Here is a 20,107-nt window from a genome sequence, read left to right on the forward strand (position 1 = left end):
GGAAAGCCGTATATGATGCCGAGTTGCTCGTGCACAAAGATAATAGTGGGGCGCCTGTGTCTGGACTCACAGATCTCCGGTGCAAAAGATTGCAATGCTGAATGCAGTATGTGGGAACTGTTTGATCTTTTTGGTGCTTTATAAAGTCATCATTACCTGTGATATAACTCTTAGCACGTACTATGACCCCGATGATGATAGGGGTAATTTTCTGGTTATCCTCGCCGGTGATTACTGATTAATCGACCCAAGGCCCCCCGATTTGTGTAGCTCGAGGGACCATTCCCCATCCTCTATATCCTCCCTACCCTACTACTAGCCCGGGCACCGGACAAATCGAGCCACTGCTCATGGAACTGAAGCAAGGGCTGGCGCCTTGTGCAGTCGAACCTTGTCCTGGGCCCCATTCTTTATTCCCGAAGATGTGTGGGTTGGAATATAGCCTTGCTTGCCTCTTGGTGTACAGCAGGTGGATGTTTGATCCCACCCTGGGATCATCGGTCTGGCTAGAGCTAGATGTCGGCGCACGTAGAATCTTTATTTTTGAGGCTCGATAACAAAATATCAAGAAATTAGTACCTATGTGGAAGATGAGTTACGAAGAGGGTTCTGATACGATGAAACATAATAAAATTATATTATTATAAAATTTTAACTTTTGATCTTAGAATATTTACAGTATTGGCAAGCTGATAGGCTAAATGGATAAGAGAGAGATCTATATTTCCCCTGGTCTGATGCTAAGCAAAACTGAAGCCGAAGAGCTTCGCAGGCCTTACGGTGAAGGGAGTCCGCTGTAAGGGGATAGCTGGCCGTGTTCCGACTATAGTCCTTTTCGTTTCAAAACTCATCTTTCCTTAATTGGGTGGTTCGCGCGCGCCCAAACGAGCACCGGCCGCAAAAGTGAGGAACCATCCGTGCCCTGCCATGTCAGCTTGCAGTTCAATTCTCCGGGTCGGTGTTTGAGGTCGGTTTCTGCTAGTCAGGGATTAACAACTGGAACGATGCTATGGTTCATTGCCACCCTTCAACATTTCATCTACGCATAAAGAAGCCGTACCCTGTATCAATTTCGCCGGGCAGTAAATACTTGTTTCTTGTTTGTGGTTTATTAACTTCAAAAGTAGCTGTATGGCTTCTTCCTTTTTTTTTGGGAAATATATGTGAAATCACCCATTAGATTTGGCGGTTTTATATGCCCTGTACGAAGCAGTTAGGCAGTAAGTGAAGTAGGACACACCCAGATATTCCAATTAGTACTTTTGAACAAAAAGAGAAGTTACTGAATGAGAGTCATTAGGCCTCAGGCCTAATTTTCACTTTAAAAAAAGAGAAAAAAAGAGAAAAAAAGAAAAGTTCTACGAGTCATGATAGCAGTATATCAGCAATTGACTATAAGCTCCTCTCGTGTGTGCGTAATATATTCATACATACTACTACAATCACATTGACATGAACTGACTTCACAAAATCAGCTCTTTGTTGTATTTCTTCAAATAAATAAGACCCAACCCTCAGCATCCTCAACAATTAAGACCTATCAGGCTAAGTATGCAAGTCACTTTCTTCTCTGGGATTGTTCTCTGGAGCCCGTTTTGGAGTTGCCATGAGATTCAAGTGAAAATGAAGTCACAAAGAGAAGCTCCAAACCAAATTTCCTACAAGCGGAAAATAAATTGAAAAACCTCAAAATTCTTGATTAACTACTTCGGAAGTTTCAAACAGCCCAAGCCATACAGTACAACCTTTTAGTTCATAAGTCCATGCAAATCTGACAGAAATGTTTTCTATCTGTGGTTTGTTTGAGAATCTATTTCCGTAACGATGGTCAAAAGTCCCATTTACCATCATTATTTTGACAGACCTGCTATACATTAAGTGTAGACAGAAATCGAGCTCGTCCCTCCAGCAGTCTCAGATTCTTCTCAGAAGAAAAAAACATCAATTTGTCGTATAATATCTTGACGTACATTCTTTTCAGCATTTTATTCAGCACAAAAGACCTTTCGCCTCCCATCATCACCCACCGTGTAAATCTTCGAACAGCCCAGCGCAGACTACATGGCCACTGGCAAAAATGGTGCTACAGGAGGCAGAGATGCCAAAATTTCCATTGAAGGAACTGATATAAATATAAAAAACAAAAGTTAATCAGAGTATTTTTCTGGGAACTCTGAATGACGAGCAATATGTGATGGAGAAGTTTGTGAAGAATGATTGCCATGATTATAGTCATTTGAGTCCTGGGGTTCCTCACTTGTCTCAGATTTCACATGCTGATCAGGCAACCTCATTGTTTTGGAAGGTGAATCTTCTGATGACATCCACACGGCTTGTGAATTCCTTGGGTCGGGAAAGAGAACAGAGTGGTCTGGAGCACCAGGAATCGAGAATGCAGGCAAGGTGTAATTGTAGTAACCCATGAATGGGTGATCAAATTTGCAAGTTGAGCCATACTTGCAGCTTCCATACATACTGTAAAATGTGCAAACCGGCTGGCCCTTTTGTGGTCAAGCCATGAGAACACAAACCGAGAAAAGAACAGTCAGACACTTGCAGTACAGAAGATATTGGCAATGGAAAGACTAATGGAAAAGTAAAAGTAGGAATCCAACTTACTGGCCTTAGAGGAAGCCCAAGGGGTCCAATTGTGCACATAGCTACTTGGTTCCTCTCTTTGGGGTGATGGTACCTGCAAGAAGTTCCATATTTGCAGCTCCCAGTTTTCATGTAGTATTGGCATTCTGGCTGATCGGGCCTTTCAGGGAAATTAACTGGTGCGCTGGAACCTGATTGTGCATGATGCTTGGGGTTGGAAATCTGAGTAGATCCAACAACATTGGTAGAGGCAACATTGTTTATACCACCCTGGTTTATATCAAAAGTATATTCAGTTATAAATGGAATATAAAAATTCAGCTACATGAATACAATACTGCAACAAACAAATGGAAGGCATACTGCAACTACACCCATGTTTCACATCTGAATTACTATATGACCCATCTTTCACATCTAAATGACAATACAAGTCAAAATTATGAAGCTTTTCTTTTGTGAACAAGCAGCAAGTGCAGAAGAAAGTTAATTTTCCATATTAGCAAAGACATATTTAAGAAGGCACATATAATCCATCATTGAAAGAGAGCATGGATACCTTAGCAGAGAGGTAGACATCATTAGAATCGTCCCGAGTCCATGAAACAATCAATATAATGTTCTGTTGTCTGGGTGTGTTGTGAGATACTGAGATCTAGATGGATTGGGCTTGTAAAATCAGGAATCAGGATGTGTATGGTAGTCATTAAAACACAGAAGAAAACATGCAGCTTACACTGTTAGTGTGCTTTGTTTTATTTTGATGCTAAGGTCCAGAAGTCATAAACAAAAATAGTAACTGAAAAAAATTAAAATTTATGAATTATATCAGTAACCACTTTTTAATACCTCTAAAGCATCACTTATCTTTTTTGAGGTTACACCTTTTCAGCATGCTTGAGATAATCTTTTAGGATATAATATTACAGGTAACATTGACCTTACTTTGCTAAGTGTTTCTAGCACTTGCATATACCTTCTTTCACACTCATCAGCCATCCATTCGTTCATGTTCTTTGCATCAAGACCTTCTATGTTAGTTCTTATTGGTTTTGTTATCATGAGATATGACTCTTAGGCAAATAAATTTTACTTCATATACATCATACTCTCAAGTTTTGGCATTATTCAAATTCTAATCTTAAGATCTTGCAATAAGACTCAGCAACCATCATTGCCTGTACGCTTGTATAAGCGATTTCTCTACCATCACCATTGTTCGATTGTTATGACATCATCTACTTATGATGCCAAATTTTCACTTCTACCATTTCAGACAAACCTAATAGTTTACTTCACTAATCAAAATGTTCTCTTGCCATTGACTTCATCAACAAGTATATTTTATTGAGATTACTATTTGAAGGGTTCAATCTGCATTATCACCTGGGCCTCCTATGCAGGCTGGAACATACTGTAGTGCATTCACCAGAGTTCATGTGTATCATGCACCACTTCACAATCAGGCTTTGTGTAGCTCTCAGTACCACAGTTAAATATCCCACCTTCACAACTTTAGCTTATTAATACCTTTTGTGCTTACAATGCTCGTAAGTCATCATTATTAGTTGTGCTTATTATTGATATGTAGATGTATAATACTAGAGAAGCACGAATTAAGAGGGACTTGGGGCAAGTCATTTTGCAGATTCATGTAATATAAGAAACATGGATGAGTCAAGCCATGTACCTTCTTGTTACATATCTTATTAGTCATCTTGTTACTTATCTTGTGCCATTCTTTTCCACTTGCAGATGGAAGTTCTAGGACAAAATCAAGCATCTGTTTATAATCCCATAAACCAGTAACAGACCTAATAAATTAAAGTACCATGAAAGAATATCTTCTTTCCATTGCAATTATCTCAATAAGTCTAGCCAAGTAGGAAGTCACCAAGATCTATTTCTTGAGCTTTCCAATATTTCCATAAATTTCAGATCACATGTTGCTTTCTTTTCACAATATTGACACCAAGTCTGATCCATAGCTTATGCATGTGGTCACGGTAAGAGTTCAGTTCCAAAACACTGTAATTGTTTGCAGATTAGATCATTTGCATCATATACAAGATTTTCTGGAAGTGTTTTATATTCTAATTTGACAATTACAGGCAGTTGGCATCTTCTCAACAAATATGATCTATGTCTTCATATAACAAGCATGAGAATAACAAACTAGAAATTAGTGTTGTTACTAATACATATTATTGATACATGATATTGCAATAACTCTTCAATATTAGGAATTCAAAGATTTGGCAGATGCTATCTATTTCAAGTTTTCAACAAACAATCCTAATAGAGGAAAGACAAGGCTATGTAGGTCCAGTGTAAGTCAAAATTTAAAGCACATACCACACCTATAATGCATCTAAAGCGCTCAGAGTAAAGGAAACATAAATTATAATCATACAGTAAAACCTTTATATCAACATTCTATATAAAATTTAATTTATAAAATGTTTTATATAATAACATGATAAGATAATGCATATGTAGTCGCAGATAATAATATGAAAAGATGATGTATATGCAGTCACAGACTGGGGCATTATCAGCACATATAAGGCCAGAAAAACATTTTCACTAGCATCAGTCTAAACAATTGTCAATGAGTTTCGATCTGTATAGAGATGAAATAACAACACCTAAGACATCATGAGCTATGTAAAACTTTTACAAAGAATAATACTGAGACACCAACAGCAATACCCACCAGTCATACAATCTTATGAAATTTCAGCTTTCTAATATTAAATAATAGATGCTAACCGTGTCCGTGCTCCATCCCTGCTGTACAGGCATTGCACCTTGGGTGGGTGGAAGAACAAGAGACATGTACGGAAGGCCTTGTATATGGTGATTAGACATGCAAGGAAGTCTTGATAAAGGCCACATGGAAAGTCCAGCAATTAAAGGTAGCCCAGATGGAGTTGCTACAGGAGACCCTGTAGATCCATAGGATGAGGGTCCTCTTACAGGTAACATGGCTGCATGGCTGGTAGGCTGAGGATGATTGAACTTGCAAGCAATTCCAAATTTACAGAGTCCAGTTCTCATGTAATAGGGACACGACTTTTCATCCTGAGACATCAGAATAACAATGAACACACAATAAATATCTCACTAGTTAGCTCTTGGAAGAAAAAATCATTATATACAAGACCACAATCAATTTTGAAAAGTGAAGATGCTGATATTGAAGCTGCATGAGGGGAAATGGAAAAGCAGATACCTTCCGCATTGGTAACCCTAGAATATTCAGCTGAACTGGTCGTGGTTCATGCTTGTCTTGTGGATGATGATATTTACAGGTTGCTCCGAACTTACAAGTACCCGTCTTTAGGAAAAACTGCAAGAATAATGTGAAACAGGACTAGATTTTATAAGTGCAGGTCTTAAAGCATATTTGGCCCAATCATTTACGAGACAAGAACAGAACAATAAATTAAATTGATTTAACAAAAAATGTTTGTTGCTTGACTCAATTAGCATCAAAGTAATAGCTGCTTTGGAAAACATTCATGAGAACATTAAAAATAAAACTGCCAAATCAAAAAAAAAAGTTACCTGATTATGAGTGTGTGTATAGAGAGAGAAGCTAAAATACTTTCAGTAGTAGCTGGCCTCTACCACTTTCACTGCAAATCAATGATTACCCTTGCAGAGATCTATGATGTCTATAATGCCTAGAAACAAGAAATCATGTACTTCAGAGGTCTCTTATGTATGTGTTAGGTAAGATTTATATAAACAAATAGATCTTGATTTTCTTTTAACCAAGTATTTCTTATTTTTTATCTCAATCTGATTTCATTATTAAATTCAAAATCTTACAGATGCTTGAGTTTGTTTCATAAATAAGGTGGTTGTAAGAAAGATATTCTATTGGAGATTTGGATTAGAGGAAACTTTTCAAAATAAATTGAGAAAAATACGCTCATACCCTCTCAAGTTTACCCTTGTGACACATTAACCTCCCCATCCTTAAAAAGTCTCTAAGTAGCCCTTCAAATCACATTTTGTTTCAAAGTGGCCCCTTCTATCCAACTCCATTAGACCAACTTTATTAAAAGACTCGCATGAGAATCATGTGAGTCCTAAAATATCCAGAAATTCCCACATATCCTTGTCCATGCCAAAATCCCCTCTACATCTCCCCCTCTCATTGATTCCTCGTCTAGCCCTCCGGCAACCACCATGCTCACCATCACTATCATTGTCACCAATAGTAACTTTACTATCACCACCACCATAACTATCACTACCATCACCACAACCATCATCATCACCCCTCTATCCCCTACATGACCTACAATACCCACCATCACCATCACCATAAGCACCTTCATCACCACAACCATTGCTACCACCACCACCATCACCTCCAAAATCAACACCATCACCACAACAATCACCCTCTTGCCCTCTGGTAACCCACACACCCACAACCACCAACACTATCAACACTGTCACCACCACCACCACCACCACCACCACCATCACCTCCACTATCAACACCACCACAATTATCACCCTCGCACCTCTCTCCCCTTTTTCTTTAGCCTTGGAGAACTTCATCCCACCTTCACTCCTGAGTCTGCGACTAGCGTTGACACCTTTGATGGTGATTGTTGTGGCTATGGTGGTTGTGGTTGTGGTTGTGATTGTGATTCTAATGGTGATGATGGTGGTAGTGATTGAGGTGGTAGTGACCATTGTGATGGTAAACAATGGTGGTGGTGGTAAACCTTGTGGTGGGAGGGAGGGTGAGGATAAGGGAAGCGATGTCGGCGGCAATTGGGGAGTAGAAGTAATGAAAGGAGGTGAGGGAGAGGGAGTGGGAATAAGTAGAATGGGCAAAGGTGGGAATGTAGTGCTAGCCAATTGGGTACGCTAGGATGTTGGAGAGGCTATAGCTACAAGTATCCACAGATTAGGTTGGGTCGATTTGGAGATATATCCAAAACCGAACCGACTTAAACAAGTTTTTGAAAATCAAAATCAAAACCAAACCAAGCATATAAAAAAATTGCTTGAAACAGATCCGAGAAATTCTGTTCGATTCCGTTAGGTTTCGTTTATCGGGCAATAGATTGGACTAAATGAGCTGGGTTAAATCTAAGCATAAAAAATCTATTTTATATATAAAAAAATAAAAAAAATAAAAAATTGAAATATATATATGTATATAAACATATGGGCCCAGTTGAGTGGTTTGAATATATATATATATATACACACACATATGAGTCAGGTCGGTCTGTATAAATCGGTTTTCTAAAAACTCAAACTAACACCAAATTGAATCTAAAAAAAATAAATCGAATTGAAGAGACTAGTTCGTGGTGAGGCTGGTTTTTTGCACACCCCGAATTGTAGCACAAGGCCATCATCCCTTGCAAGTCCAATTTCGACCCACTAATACCCACGAGACAACGAAACAAAGAAATAGCGCAACAAGAGAAAGACAAAAGTATGGGGATCGAGGAAGTTGAAGCGGGATCACATCATAGGGTAGCTGAGAGATGAAGTGAGGTATATTTAAGATCACAATCAGATTGATGGATAGATCTAAGTTTCTAGAAAGGGATGGATGAAGATGAGTTTGGAGAGACAGAGATGGAGTTGAGTGGAGTGGGAATCTTCTACATTATTTTTTTCCTTGTTTCTTTGTTGAGTTTTGCAAAGGGTTTTCTACATGAATTCAAGCTTGGAGTCGAAGCTAGTTAAAAGAAGAGGTAGCAGCAATTAAATGTGATGCAATTGCAGAATCCCAGGTGTGCCACATGCCTGAGCTAGGAGTCCACACAGTCAAAAAAGAGGCCTCATAACTAGAGTCTGTATGATGAAAGGCTACCAAAACTCGAAAAGGATCACATGGTTACATTGAAAGCTTGCGCTTAAGCAAACTTGAAGGTGGGTTCCTAAGCCTCATGTGAAAATCAGCTTTTAGAGGAAAGAACACGCTTAGGATGGCCACCCAATCCTCAGTATGATTTCACGGAGCGTTCCAACTTGACACTTTACTCTCAGGTCCAATGGGCTTGCAATTTTGAAGTTTTGGGCAAAACCGGTTCAAGTCGTAGCCAATAGAACATGCTACCGCACATCAATCCCAAAGATGACAGTACCAAGATCAGCATAGTTGGAGATTTCAGGTGAAACCACTTCTATTACGTCCAGCATCGAGTTAGTGTTCCAATGCAACTTGAATCACCTCAATTAGAGCCTGGATGAAAGAGATATGGCCAAATTATTGAAGCTATATCAATCAGTCCAAAACTTGAATTGACAGCCAAAAGCATGCCATCAATAGAATACGAATGGCTAGAAACATGACATTAGTACATTCTGTCAAACTATCAGCTCCAGCGGATGATGAACTAACACACCATCAGTTCAAGTTTGATCCAAGTCCGACCTTGTCTAAGTTTGGGATGTTTGGACAGTGCACTAATTGCCGTCTGAAGGTATCTGACAATTTGTTTATTACCGTCGAAAGAAAGTTTTGCTTCTAGAAGCTATTTTGGCAAGAATTCTTAGGCGCGTTTGGCATTGCTTTTGAGGGGCTAAAAAGCGTTTCTTAGAGGATCAAAAGCACTTTTGGATGATTTTGAGGTGCTTGGTAAAAATTTTGAAACAACTTTCTAGTTCATCCAAAAGCTCAAAAAGGTCTACTAGGTAAAAGCTCATTTTGGAGCTTTTGGGCAGAAGCTCTACCTAAGATGTGTCTGGATGCTTTTTTCTTGGCAAAAGCTTTACCCTAGATACTTGAATTTGAGTCCTAACAATGATTTTTTAAAAAAATAATTTAAAAAACTTTTTATTGCAACAATCATTTAAGTTGGTGTCTTTTTTATTGCCATAATCATTCAATTAAGGATTTTGAATTTAACCTTATGATGATGAGGACGATCTACATCAAGGATTGTTGAACCAAGCCGTACCGGCCAGTTCAGTCCGAATTGATCTAACTCGGTCTCCGACTGGGTTGGTTCCCCAATGAAAGATGGTTCCGGCCCCTTAGAGGCTGAAAACTAATTGGATGTGGCCGGAACGGAACTAGCCGGAATCGTTCGGTTCGACGAACCTTGATATACATCTTCCTGATTGTTTAGAGATTGATGAACCACGAGTAGAAAGGAGCACAAATCAAAGCCATATTGAATAATCGTGAGATGGATGCTTTGCGTGATTGTATTGCTTCTTATAAGTTATTGACTTGTTTATTTCGGATATTATGCTTGTCACATGGATATTGAGAAATGTTGGTGAACATTTATGTTGCTATTATGGTTGTTGATATATGAACTATATTGTTGTTTTGTATCTGAATGAACAAAGTCAAACATTTATATTGCTATTAGAATCAAGAACTAACTGGTTTGTTATTATGATATTCATTGTTACTTGGTAATTGCCCATAAAAATAGTTATATTATTCATTATATTATTTAGAATAAAATATGAAAATGATTTATAAATTAATAGATTCAAGTTCCAAGTGACCTATACGACTTTCCTTCAATGCAAGGGCCCTAGAGCTTATAAATACTCCTATGTATCCTTTTTTCATCATAATAATATTAATAAAGCCTTCATGAGATTCTTCTCAATTCTTGTCTAGCATGGGATTGCTTAACAGCTTGTAGTGAGAGGTCATCGTTCGGGAGAGGATATGGATAAAAGGCCAAGATTGTTCCATCGACGTCCTGTGAAGATCGAAGATGCAAGACTGAAGGTCCAACAACAAGGGAAGGTGCAAGGCCATCTAATCATCTCTTTGGTTTTAGTTTAGCTTCTAGTTCTTAATCTCTCTCTTCTAGTTATATTTTCTAGTTCTTTTCTTTATACTTTTGTTTCTAGTTTGATCTTGTTAGCTTCTAGTTTGAATTTTAATTTTAGTTAGTGCTTTGCATTGTGTAACTTTGATCTTGTGTTGACTAAGGATTCCCATAGGGTTCCTTACCTATATCAAATTGGTTAGTAACAGTGATCGTTAGGGCGGAGAGTGGGGTAGGGGCAAACAATGGCATAGATGAGGCCTTGGATATATATATATATATATATATATATATATATATATATATATATATAGAGAGAGAGAGAGAGAGAGAGAGAGAGAGGGGGGGGGGATCACACCTTCTCGAAGTAAAATTTGCTGCAAGTGAGGACGAGGATGATGATGTGGGAAGAAGAGGAAAAGATGAACTAGTGGGGGTATCTTGATCATTTGTGCATAGCCATCAACAACATCAATGGAGTAATGGACGAAGGGGGCCCCTTTGAAACAAAACATAGTTTAAAGGGATGTGTTAAGAAGGACTGACGGTATTTTTTGAAAAAAAATAATCTATGCTTAGCTATCCATGTTCCATTTATATCCTTCTAAAATATCATTTTAGTAAGTTTTGTTAATAAAGTTTAATCACATTTTGGTTAATAATTTTAACAGAGCGAGCCTTTCTTTTTGCATACTCCTCTCTAATTTTATAATATATTATAGCAAACTTGTGAAGTAGTGTACGATGATGAAAATGGGAGCATACTTATTGCACACTAGAATTAAAAATCAATGAAATTGATAATGAATGAGCTTATATTTGTAGGAAGGATAAGACTGGATATGTTAATTGAGTATAGGGTAAAGATATAAAGGTTAAAATTGTACATGATAGAAGAATACATGATAGATTACTAGCTATTGAGTTGGTGGCTACAAAATTGGAGATAGATAAAATTTGCTAGTGTAGTTAGAGCTTATGCACCACAAGCACAATGAATTGAACGAATTAAAAAGAAACCAAAGGAGATGAATACTAATGCACTAAAGGGAGAAACGACTTAATGGTCAATTTGGAAGAAGTAGCACAACATATGAGAGGAAACATGGTGGATTAGAGTTTAAAGATAAATGAAGCTAACAATTCAATAAATAAGCATTTGTTGCCAATTACCTTGCATTTCAATGGCTTCTTTCAAAAAGAGCAATAATCATATTATTCAAAGAGCAGCTCAGATGTGTTATAGATACAATTTTCCCCCAAAATTATGAAAATGGACATCAAATGATTGCCAAGCAATACAATAAGCATGTCATAACATGAGCTAGTAATTATGCATATGCCAAAGCCAAACCACAAGATGCTCTAGAATAGGATGGTGAGTACAAGAGGGAAACTGAACATCCTTTAGAGAGTGAACTTTAATTAAAGGTATTGGAACTTGACAATTGCACCAAATAGGATCTGATATGTGATGGTAAATTGAGTTAGCAAGTGCATAATGTACAACGAAAAAACTTAATGGTAGAATTACAAGGTCCAAAAAACAACCAAGAAGAAAAGAGAACTTGCTTGAAAGGATGACAAAAAGGAATGGTATTGAATTCTTTTAACATTTCACAAAGTAAAAACGGTAGAAGAAAATCTGATCTAGCTAAATGCATAGACTAATATGCTCTATATAATAAGGTTTGGCTAGGAAGAAAAAACAGTAACAACAAAAGTTTCTACATGGACATGAAAACTACAGACACAGATCAAGTTAGGCATATTAAGTGTGAGGACAATATGATTTTAGTTAAAGATGATGATGCTAAAGAAAGAAAGATTACATTGGAAAAGTGGGGCCAGTTTCGCATGTTAGGTTATACAATAAGATCTTGAAAAGGAAGAAGTAATGTCTTATACATATAGAATACAACTGAGGTATGAAACTGCATCAACAACAATAGTTTTAAACTTATGAGTCATTATGAAGTTATTGGAGAGGATATTGGATTAAAGATGAAAAATAACAATTTAGAGATCGAATCTGGTGGGATTACGGTAGAAAAGCATATAAAAGAAATATATGAAAATTATTTAGGACATGTGCAAAGGCATGGTGATAAGTGCTGAAAATAGTTGTGTTAAGAACAAGGTCTGTGTCGGTACCGGGCACCGTACAGGTTGCCTGGCAGCACAAGTCGGTATGAATCGTGTCGGGCCCATACCGAAAGAGAAAAGCAGTCGAATCCGGAGAAGGAGAAGAAAAAGAGAGCGGCGGGGAAGAGAGGAGGGAGGAGCGGCCGCGAATGCCTACGGAGAGCCACGGAAAAAAATTGGAGATTTTTAAGTGAATTCAGTGAAAGAAACAGGAGATGCGGCTGCAACCTCGGCCTCCCCCGCGGCCCTCCGCAGGCGTCCGCGACCGCTCCTTCTCCCTCCCTCCCCCGCTCGCTCTTTCTTTCTCTTCTCCTTCTCCTTCTCCGGCTCGGACAGTGAACCGTTTTCAAAGCCGGAACCGTACCGGTAAGCCAACAGTAAGGCTCGGAAGAGGTTGGTTCGAGACGGTTCCGCATTCCTTGGTTAAAAAAAGCAAACGTCCATTTTTGGTAGTCCAACACCAAAATTCCACACCATATGTTATCTCTTTACCCCTAACATAAGCAAGCTTAAAGCTAATATGTAGGTAGAGTTACCAATGGTCATATTTTTTTTGCTGCAAATAATATATCATAAAATAAAAGACAAGAATAGTGTTGCACATAAAGCTAGAATTATAAAGGAAAGCATCGGATGATAAAGGCACTAAAAAGGAACAACAGCATTACAACAAAGTACACAAATACATTATTGGAAATGAAAAGGAATCCCACTAGATATAGATGGCTAAGAGAGAATGCCATAATCATTCTCACTATATCGAATCTATTATATAGAAGATCAAAGAAAAATATGAGGATAAATCTAATAGAATTGAGCCAAGTGGGTAAACTGATAAGGTGCCTCTAGAATGTTATGCAATTAATGAATGTCTTTGAAACTTATAGGGTTCACAATGCTATATGATCAAGAAAGATGACCATTAAAGAGGAGTCTAAGCACGTAGAAGAGTGAGATGACAATGTTGAGATGATGTGCAGTAAAATTAGGAAGGGCAGGATAAAGGAATATGTACATCAAGTTAAGCATACGAGTCAACAATTAAGAACAAATTGGTCATATCATTATCCAGTATCAGTTTCCATGCTTCATAGTGATTACAGTACTGGAATTTAAAATGACATTCATACTGATCACCCAAATGTCCTCATATTGATTGTGACAAAGTTTAAAAACCCATGCTAGATATGAAGTTTCTATTATGGATAGAGAAAATGACTCCTAGATCTTGTAAATACTCCCCATTTACTATTAATTGATTTATGAGAAGTGATCCAATTTTGCTTAAAAATGCCAACATAAATTAGACCAGCTGTCAGCAACCCTCTCCTAAATGGTGAGGTTCCATGCTCGATTCTAGATAGTGAAACCGTTACTATGTTTCTCATAAAGGAAAAATGTATAGTTCAAACACGGACTTTCCATACTAGGCCCTCGAAGGAAGGTAATGTTTAATTGACTAAGGCCCTGTTTGGGGGAGCTGTTGGCAGTAGAGCTTTTAGAAGTAGAGCTGTTGGAAGTAGAGCTTTGTGAAGTACAGTTTTTATAAAAAGCTGTTTGTTGTCTAATAACTATATTTTTAAAGTGCTGTGGCATTTTAATGTGTTTGGTAAATAAACTGAGAAAGTACTTTTGTATGACAAAATGACCATAAAGGGCATTACATAGTATTATACAACAAAGCATAATAAAATACAATATGTATTAATACATAAATATATGATATAGTATAATATTATCGTAATGTAATATAATATTATTATAATATAGAACTATAACATTGTATACTATAGGATAATAATTTAATATAATATTAAATTATTTAACATAACATATCAATGTATTATGATATAATATAATATAATATTATATTTATAGTATAATACAATAATAAAGATATAAAATATTATAATTATTAGCATAAATTAATTTCTCATAATATAACATAATATTAAATTATTTAACATAACATATTAATGTATTATGATATAATATAATATAGTATTATCTTTATAGTATAATACCATAATAAAGGTATAAATTATTTTAATTATTAGCGTAAATTAATTTTTACTCTTATGATGACCATTTATCTCTCTAACAAATTTTTTAGCTAGATGATAAAATTGGTTAAACAATTACTAATATTTTTATTTATTTATTTATTTTATCTTCTCTATTTTTTTATTTCCTTTTCTTTTTCTTTTTTCTTTTCTTTTATTTTTCTTTTCTTTTCCTTCTCTTCTTTCCTCTTCCTTCCCGAAGCTTCTCCCCTCTCCCTTCTTCTTCCCTTGCCTCATTTCTCTCGCGCAGTCATGGAAGGGGCGATCAAGCTCCCGGCGGCGTGACGATGGGAGGATGGGCGGCGAAGCCGGAGGGAGAAGCTTCGGGGGAGAGGGAGAGGGAGAGGCAGTCGGGGGAGGGAGAAGAGGCGGAAGGCGTCGGAGTCGGCGGTGGGGGAGAGGGAGCAGCAGAGGAGGATGGAGAAACGAAGAGGGCGTCGGGGGCGGCGGCGGGGGAGAGGCAGCGGCAGGGGAGGAGGGCGTCGGGGGTGGCGGGGGGAGAGGCAGCGGCATGGAAGGAGGGTGTCGGGGGCAGCGGCAGGGGAGAGGGAACGGCAGAGGAGGAGGGAGAAAAGGCAGAGGGCGTCAGGGGCGGCGGCGGGGGAGAGAGGGTAGCGGCGGGGGAGACGGAGCGGGAGAGGAGGGAGAAGAGGGGGAGGGCGTCGTGGGTGGCGGCGGGGGAGAGGGAGAGGAGGGGGATGGGTGGGAGAGGAAGAGGAGGGGGATGGGGCATTTTGGGAGAAAAAAAGGTTTTTAAATAAAGGTGTTTTGATTAAAAAAATAGCTTTCCGACAAAGCTGAAAGCAGCTTTTTTGGAAAGCTCCAAAATAGAGCTTTTCCCAAAAAGCTATTTTCAGCTTTCGAAGAAAGCTAAAACAGCTTTTCGAAATTTTTACTAAACATCCTTTTTAATCCAAAAGTACTTTTGGATAGGCAGAAAGTGCTTTTTGGCCCTCCAAAAGCTCTCCCAAACGGGGCCTAAATTCAAGATGTCCCTAAAAGACATTTTTTTGTGGGGCAGAAGTTCATCACAAATTTTAGTACTAGTTGGACAGCATCATCATCATCGTAGTCATCGTCGTCGTCATCATCATCGTAGTCATCGTTGTCGTCATCATTGTTGTCATCATTATCATTGTTGTTATTATCATTGTCATCATCATCATGATCATCAACGTCATCATCATCATGATCATCAACGTCATCATCATCATCGTCATCATCATCATCGTTGTTGTTGTCGTTGTCGTCCTCATCATCATCATCATTATAATCAAGGGTTTAGATATAGTGGGCAAAGGTGTCCCTATTTCTCTACAAAATGAGATGCCATGCTGTGCTGCCCCCTCCTGGTGGTCGTCCCGATAGATACCCCCTATCTTTCTCCCCTTCTTTCCTTTATTTCTTTCTTTCTTTATTTATTTCTTTTTCTTCTTTCTTTTCTTTCCTTTTTTTTGTTCTTCTTTTGTTCCTTTCTTTCTTTTTCTTGTTCCTTTCTTTCTTTCTTTTTTTCTTTCTTTTTCTTCTTCTTTCTTTCCCTTCTTCCTTTTTTCCTTCCCTTCTTTTTCTTCTCTCTTCCTTTCTATCATTCCCTTTTCTTCTTCTTTCTTTCCTTTCTTCCTTCTTCCTTTTGTTCTCCCTTCTTTGTTTCTTTCTTTCCTTTTTCTTCTTCTTTCCTTCCTTTCTTCTTTTCTCCGCTTCTTTTTCTTTCCTTCTTTTTTCTTTCTTTCCTCTTTCTTCTTTCCTCATGTGAATAGGTTTCAGAGTCCCAACCCCATCCCGATCCCTTTTTCTCACGCAAAGGAACAGGCTGGCCAGGACACTCATCATCCCATTAGGGTTCAAAACATTGATTATGATATGAAGCAAATATCATACTAGTTTTTCTAAAGACATGCTAATCATATACATCAATATGCCCAAATTAATCTAAAGATGACAGAAAATTGCTTTTTCTAAATAGGCCTAATTACAGTCCAAAATCTTCCATTATTGCTCATGCAATTATTCATTATGTACCAACGGAAAACATTCTTCACTACACAAAAATAGTAGTTGGGGGGTTGATTTGCTTTAGATAACATATATTAGCATCCTACCATTAAGCATAATGTGGAAACACTACCATAAGAAATGTTCAAGTTTGAGAAAGAGATTGGACAAATGATAATTGTAATGCTTACAATGTGGATGTATTCATGCACAACATGCTCTACAATAGGATATTTATGATCATTCATAAATGAGATCCACCCAAGGCTTGAGGTGATTCCTTTAACCATATTCATTTAAGAAAATGGAGAATTTATATATCACCTCATGTCATCTTTGATTAGCACCTTGTTCAGCATTTTGAGGTAACAACATGAATGTCTAGTTGCTCTTCTAGGCAACACTAGTTGAAATCCTAGGTTGAAGTAATGAAATTAATATATTATATCATATCAAGCACCTTCTTTTAGAGTTGAAAGCATAATAAACACCATAATGTATTTTTGAATGATAGCACACTGGTTGTCGCACAATGAAACGGAGTAATTGCAAAATAAGATACTTATTCTACAAAAATTTTGGAAAGTATACCTTAGTACGATTTTTTTTTGCCCTGGTAGTGTTGATATGACATGAGTTGGTGGTTTGTGGTGGAATATTGTTATTGTGGTCTTTATATCAGCTTGCGCTAGTAAAAACTGTGACATATGTATGTGTCCATATAAGATGAGAAGTTTGAATCATAAAACCATTTAGGACTATTAATTAGTAAGAAGTGGTTAATTTGGGTAATGTATTGTTTCATCCAGCACCAAGCACAAAATGGCCTGGTATGCCTATCATAGCTTGATTACAACCATTACTGAGAACTTTAATTTGTGGGGCAAACTCTTCCTAGTCTTCTTAATGCATGTATATTAGGACAAAGGTTCTTGGAAAGCACCCAAAGAATCGTATGTTTGCCATCTCATCTGACACATGCATTATTTTGGATTTTCATCTTCTTGTTTACGTTATTAGCATCAACCTCTTTGTTCTTTTACTACTTTCTTCTTAGAATTTCCTTCATTTCTTTTTCAAATTTGTCTAATTATATGTTTCTTTTTTAAAAAAATAAAAGCTGCACACCGTACCAAATTTTATAAGTTTGATAATAAAAACTTTCTATAAATTTATCACAATTATATAAAACTCGAGAGATGTACCCACGTTACTGATAACAACCTTGGAACAAGTATCTTTAGTACATGACAAAAAAAAACACAAGTCGATCACCTTCAACAGTTGGCATGATCGAAAGTTCATCAATAGCAACATATCGGCAATTAGAAAAATATAAGGATTAGGCTTAAAGAATAGAGATTATTTTATTACTTAGATCATCTCTTAAGTATTAATCTATATTAGCAATGCCAAACAATAACTCGCCATTTCAGTCACGTCACATTGTTACATTTTATTATCCTCAATGTATTCTTCCTATTTTCTTCGATCTCTGGGACTATAATAATGTGTTTCCTTTTTAAATTTGTTGCTCCACATAATTGAGACAGAGGTAGTTGGCTGTGGTTATAGTTTTGGCTATGAACTTGATTGCCATAATCAATTCATTGCCTAACCTAATAAAATGGGTAATTGTCAATCTGAAAACCGCCTGAATATGGTAGGGAAACTGAACTAGCTACTATGTGAAGTTAAAAAATACCTGGCAATCAGGTTGACCATCTCTCTCCGGGGGTTCACCACCACGCCGACGCCCCTACAAAAAATCATTATAATTTTAGCAAGCTGATCCACTCAACACCTCAATAGACAAATACGAAGCACCGATTCTTTCCAAATATCATCAACTCAGATGAGGACAAAAGCACAGGATTAAAGCGTTTCAGCACAATTAACTACACAAAGTGAATCTACTGCTCTCACCTGCCGAATGTAAGTAGGATGATTGTATCTGCAGTTACTCCCATAACCGCATAACCCCGTCCTCAAATAGTAGATGCAGTCGGGCTCGCCAGGGCGATCGGGGTATGGATTCAGGCGAGCATCGTCTCCCATCTTGCGATCCTCGACTTTTAGCTGCCACATGGCTTCTGCAACCAAAAACGATGCTAATCTTACTCCACAACCCATTACAAACTCTGCCAAAAATCGGTTGCCTGCTTGCTTCATCAAACAAAGTTCTTCCTTTTTTCCAGAAATCAGAACAATTTAACATGGCGATTACTAATCATACCGATCGAAAAAGATAAAGATGGAGAACAAAATCCACGATTGGAGCATGTAATTAAAGAAAGAGAGAGAAAAAGGAACAAATACGGATCCAACCAAAATAGAAACTACCTTCGAGGTTATCCTGGCAAGCATCGGAGGAATCGGCAGCGGCATTGCTCAGGACCGGCATGGTATCCGGCATCTCTCCAGGCGATGGAATCAAACCCTATTATTGCTATTAGTATTATTATCTCCAAAGGAGGCACCAATTTCTCCGACCAAATTTAATAATTTTTTGACGAAACAACGCTCTTTCGACTGGCGGAATCTCCCTAGATCGATTTGAAGCAGGCGATTTGCTCGTTTCGCAAGAAGAACTCTCGTTCCGGTGGGATTTCGCGGCGAATCTACCGATTTGGCTCCGAAAACCATCAAAATTGGGGGAAGAGGGACCAGACTAGCTTCCCGACAGAATTTTTTATCTCCATGGATGGATCGATCGATTGATGGCTCTTCTTTCCTTTCTTTTTTTTTTGTTTTTTCTTCGACGGATTCAACACGAGGAATTTGAAAGACCGAGGCTCTGCTCCAGTTTTCTAATATTTATGAAACATTCGAAAGTGAGAGTTTTTCCTTTTTTAAAAAAAAGAAAGGAGAAGAATTAAAATAGACTAGTTTTAAACTGTCGTTGTGATATAATTTTTCCGCCTATTTTTTAGCTTTTCCTGAGTTGGCACAGGATCTACTTACGATAGAAATATATGGATTGCCGTTTTTATAAAATATATATAATTTTTTTGTTTAATTAACGTGAGGGAATTGGTACGATAAATAGTTTAAAACGGGGAAGAATAATAAATAAAGCCAGAGGGGTGAGGTGTCGCCGTAATGGCGCGCAAAAGCGCTCGGGAGCCGGGAGTCGGGCGGTGCTTGTGTTATCGGAACTATTCTGATCTGCTATCTGGCTTTGAACAGCAACTGACCTGCCCCGTACATGGTCTGGAAAAAAAGAAAGAAAGTACCTGTATAGTTGTCACTTGATACTTACATTTTAAATAACAGCTGTTATTAGAGTCTATAATGTTAACTTCTATGATACATAAAGATGTATCTGATTCTCCATCTTTATCCTTTTTTGCTATTACAGTTCCATGTGTATATTTCCCCTCTAGCCTCTCTCTCTCTCTCTTCCATATGTTAACCATAAATTAAATGTTTGAGCTATTTATTAATCAAATTTATTTTATTTTATTTTTTATTTAAAGGTAAAGTAACAATACGTATCATCTGCTATACTCATGGTAACCA

General features: G+C 37.6%; 1 protein-coding gene across 3 annotated transcripts; it reads right to left on the bottom strand.

The window, feature by feature from the left end:
- Positions 1–1,672: 1,672 nt before the first annotated feature.
- Positions 1,673–19,417, bottom strand: LOC103717055 (zinc finger CCCH domain-containing protein 57-like). 3 transcript variants are annotated; one of them, XM_008805292.4, is made up of 8 exons: positions 18,929–19,417; positions 18,512–18,678; positions 18,291–18,344; positions 5,834–5,950; positions 5,371–5,682; positions 2,620–2,868; positions 2,222–2,501; positions 1,673–2,122 (listed from the first exon to the last, which is right to left on the bottom strand). In XM_008805292.4, exons 1-8 carry the CDS (start codon positions 18,999–19,001, stop codon positions 2,058–2,060), a joined length of 1,317 nt encoding a protein of 438 aa, XP_008803514.2. In that variant the 5' UTR covers positions 19,002–19,417; the 3' UTR covers positions 1,673–2,057. The 3 variants fall into 3 exon arrangements, with proteins under 3 accessions (XP_008803514.2, XP_008803515.2, XP_008803512.2); XM_008805293.4 differs by having other exon boundaries at positions 2,258–2,501; positions 18,929–19,415; XM_008805290.4 differs by having other exon boundaries at positions 1,673–2,501.
- Positions 19,418–20,107: the final 690 nt, after the last annotated feature.

This window comes from Phoenix dactylifera, chromosome 1, assembly GCF_009389715.1.
Source record: "Phoenix dactylifera cultivar Barhee BC4 chromosome 1, palm_55x_up_171113_PBpolish2nd_filt_p, whole genome shotgun sequence".
Classification (NCBI taxonomy): domain Eukaryota; kingdom Viridiplantae; phylum Streptophyta; class Magnoliopsida; order Arecales; family Arecaceae; genus Phoenix; species Phoenix dactylifera.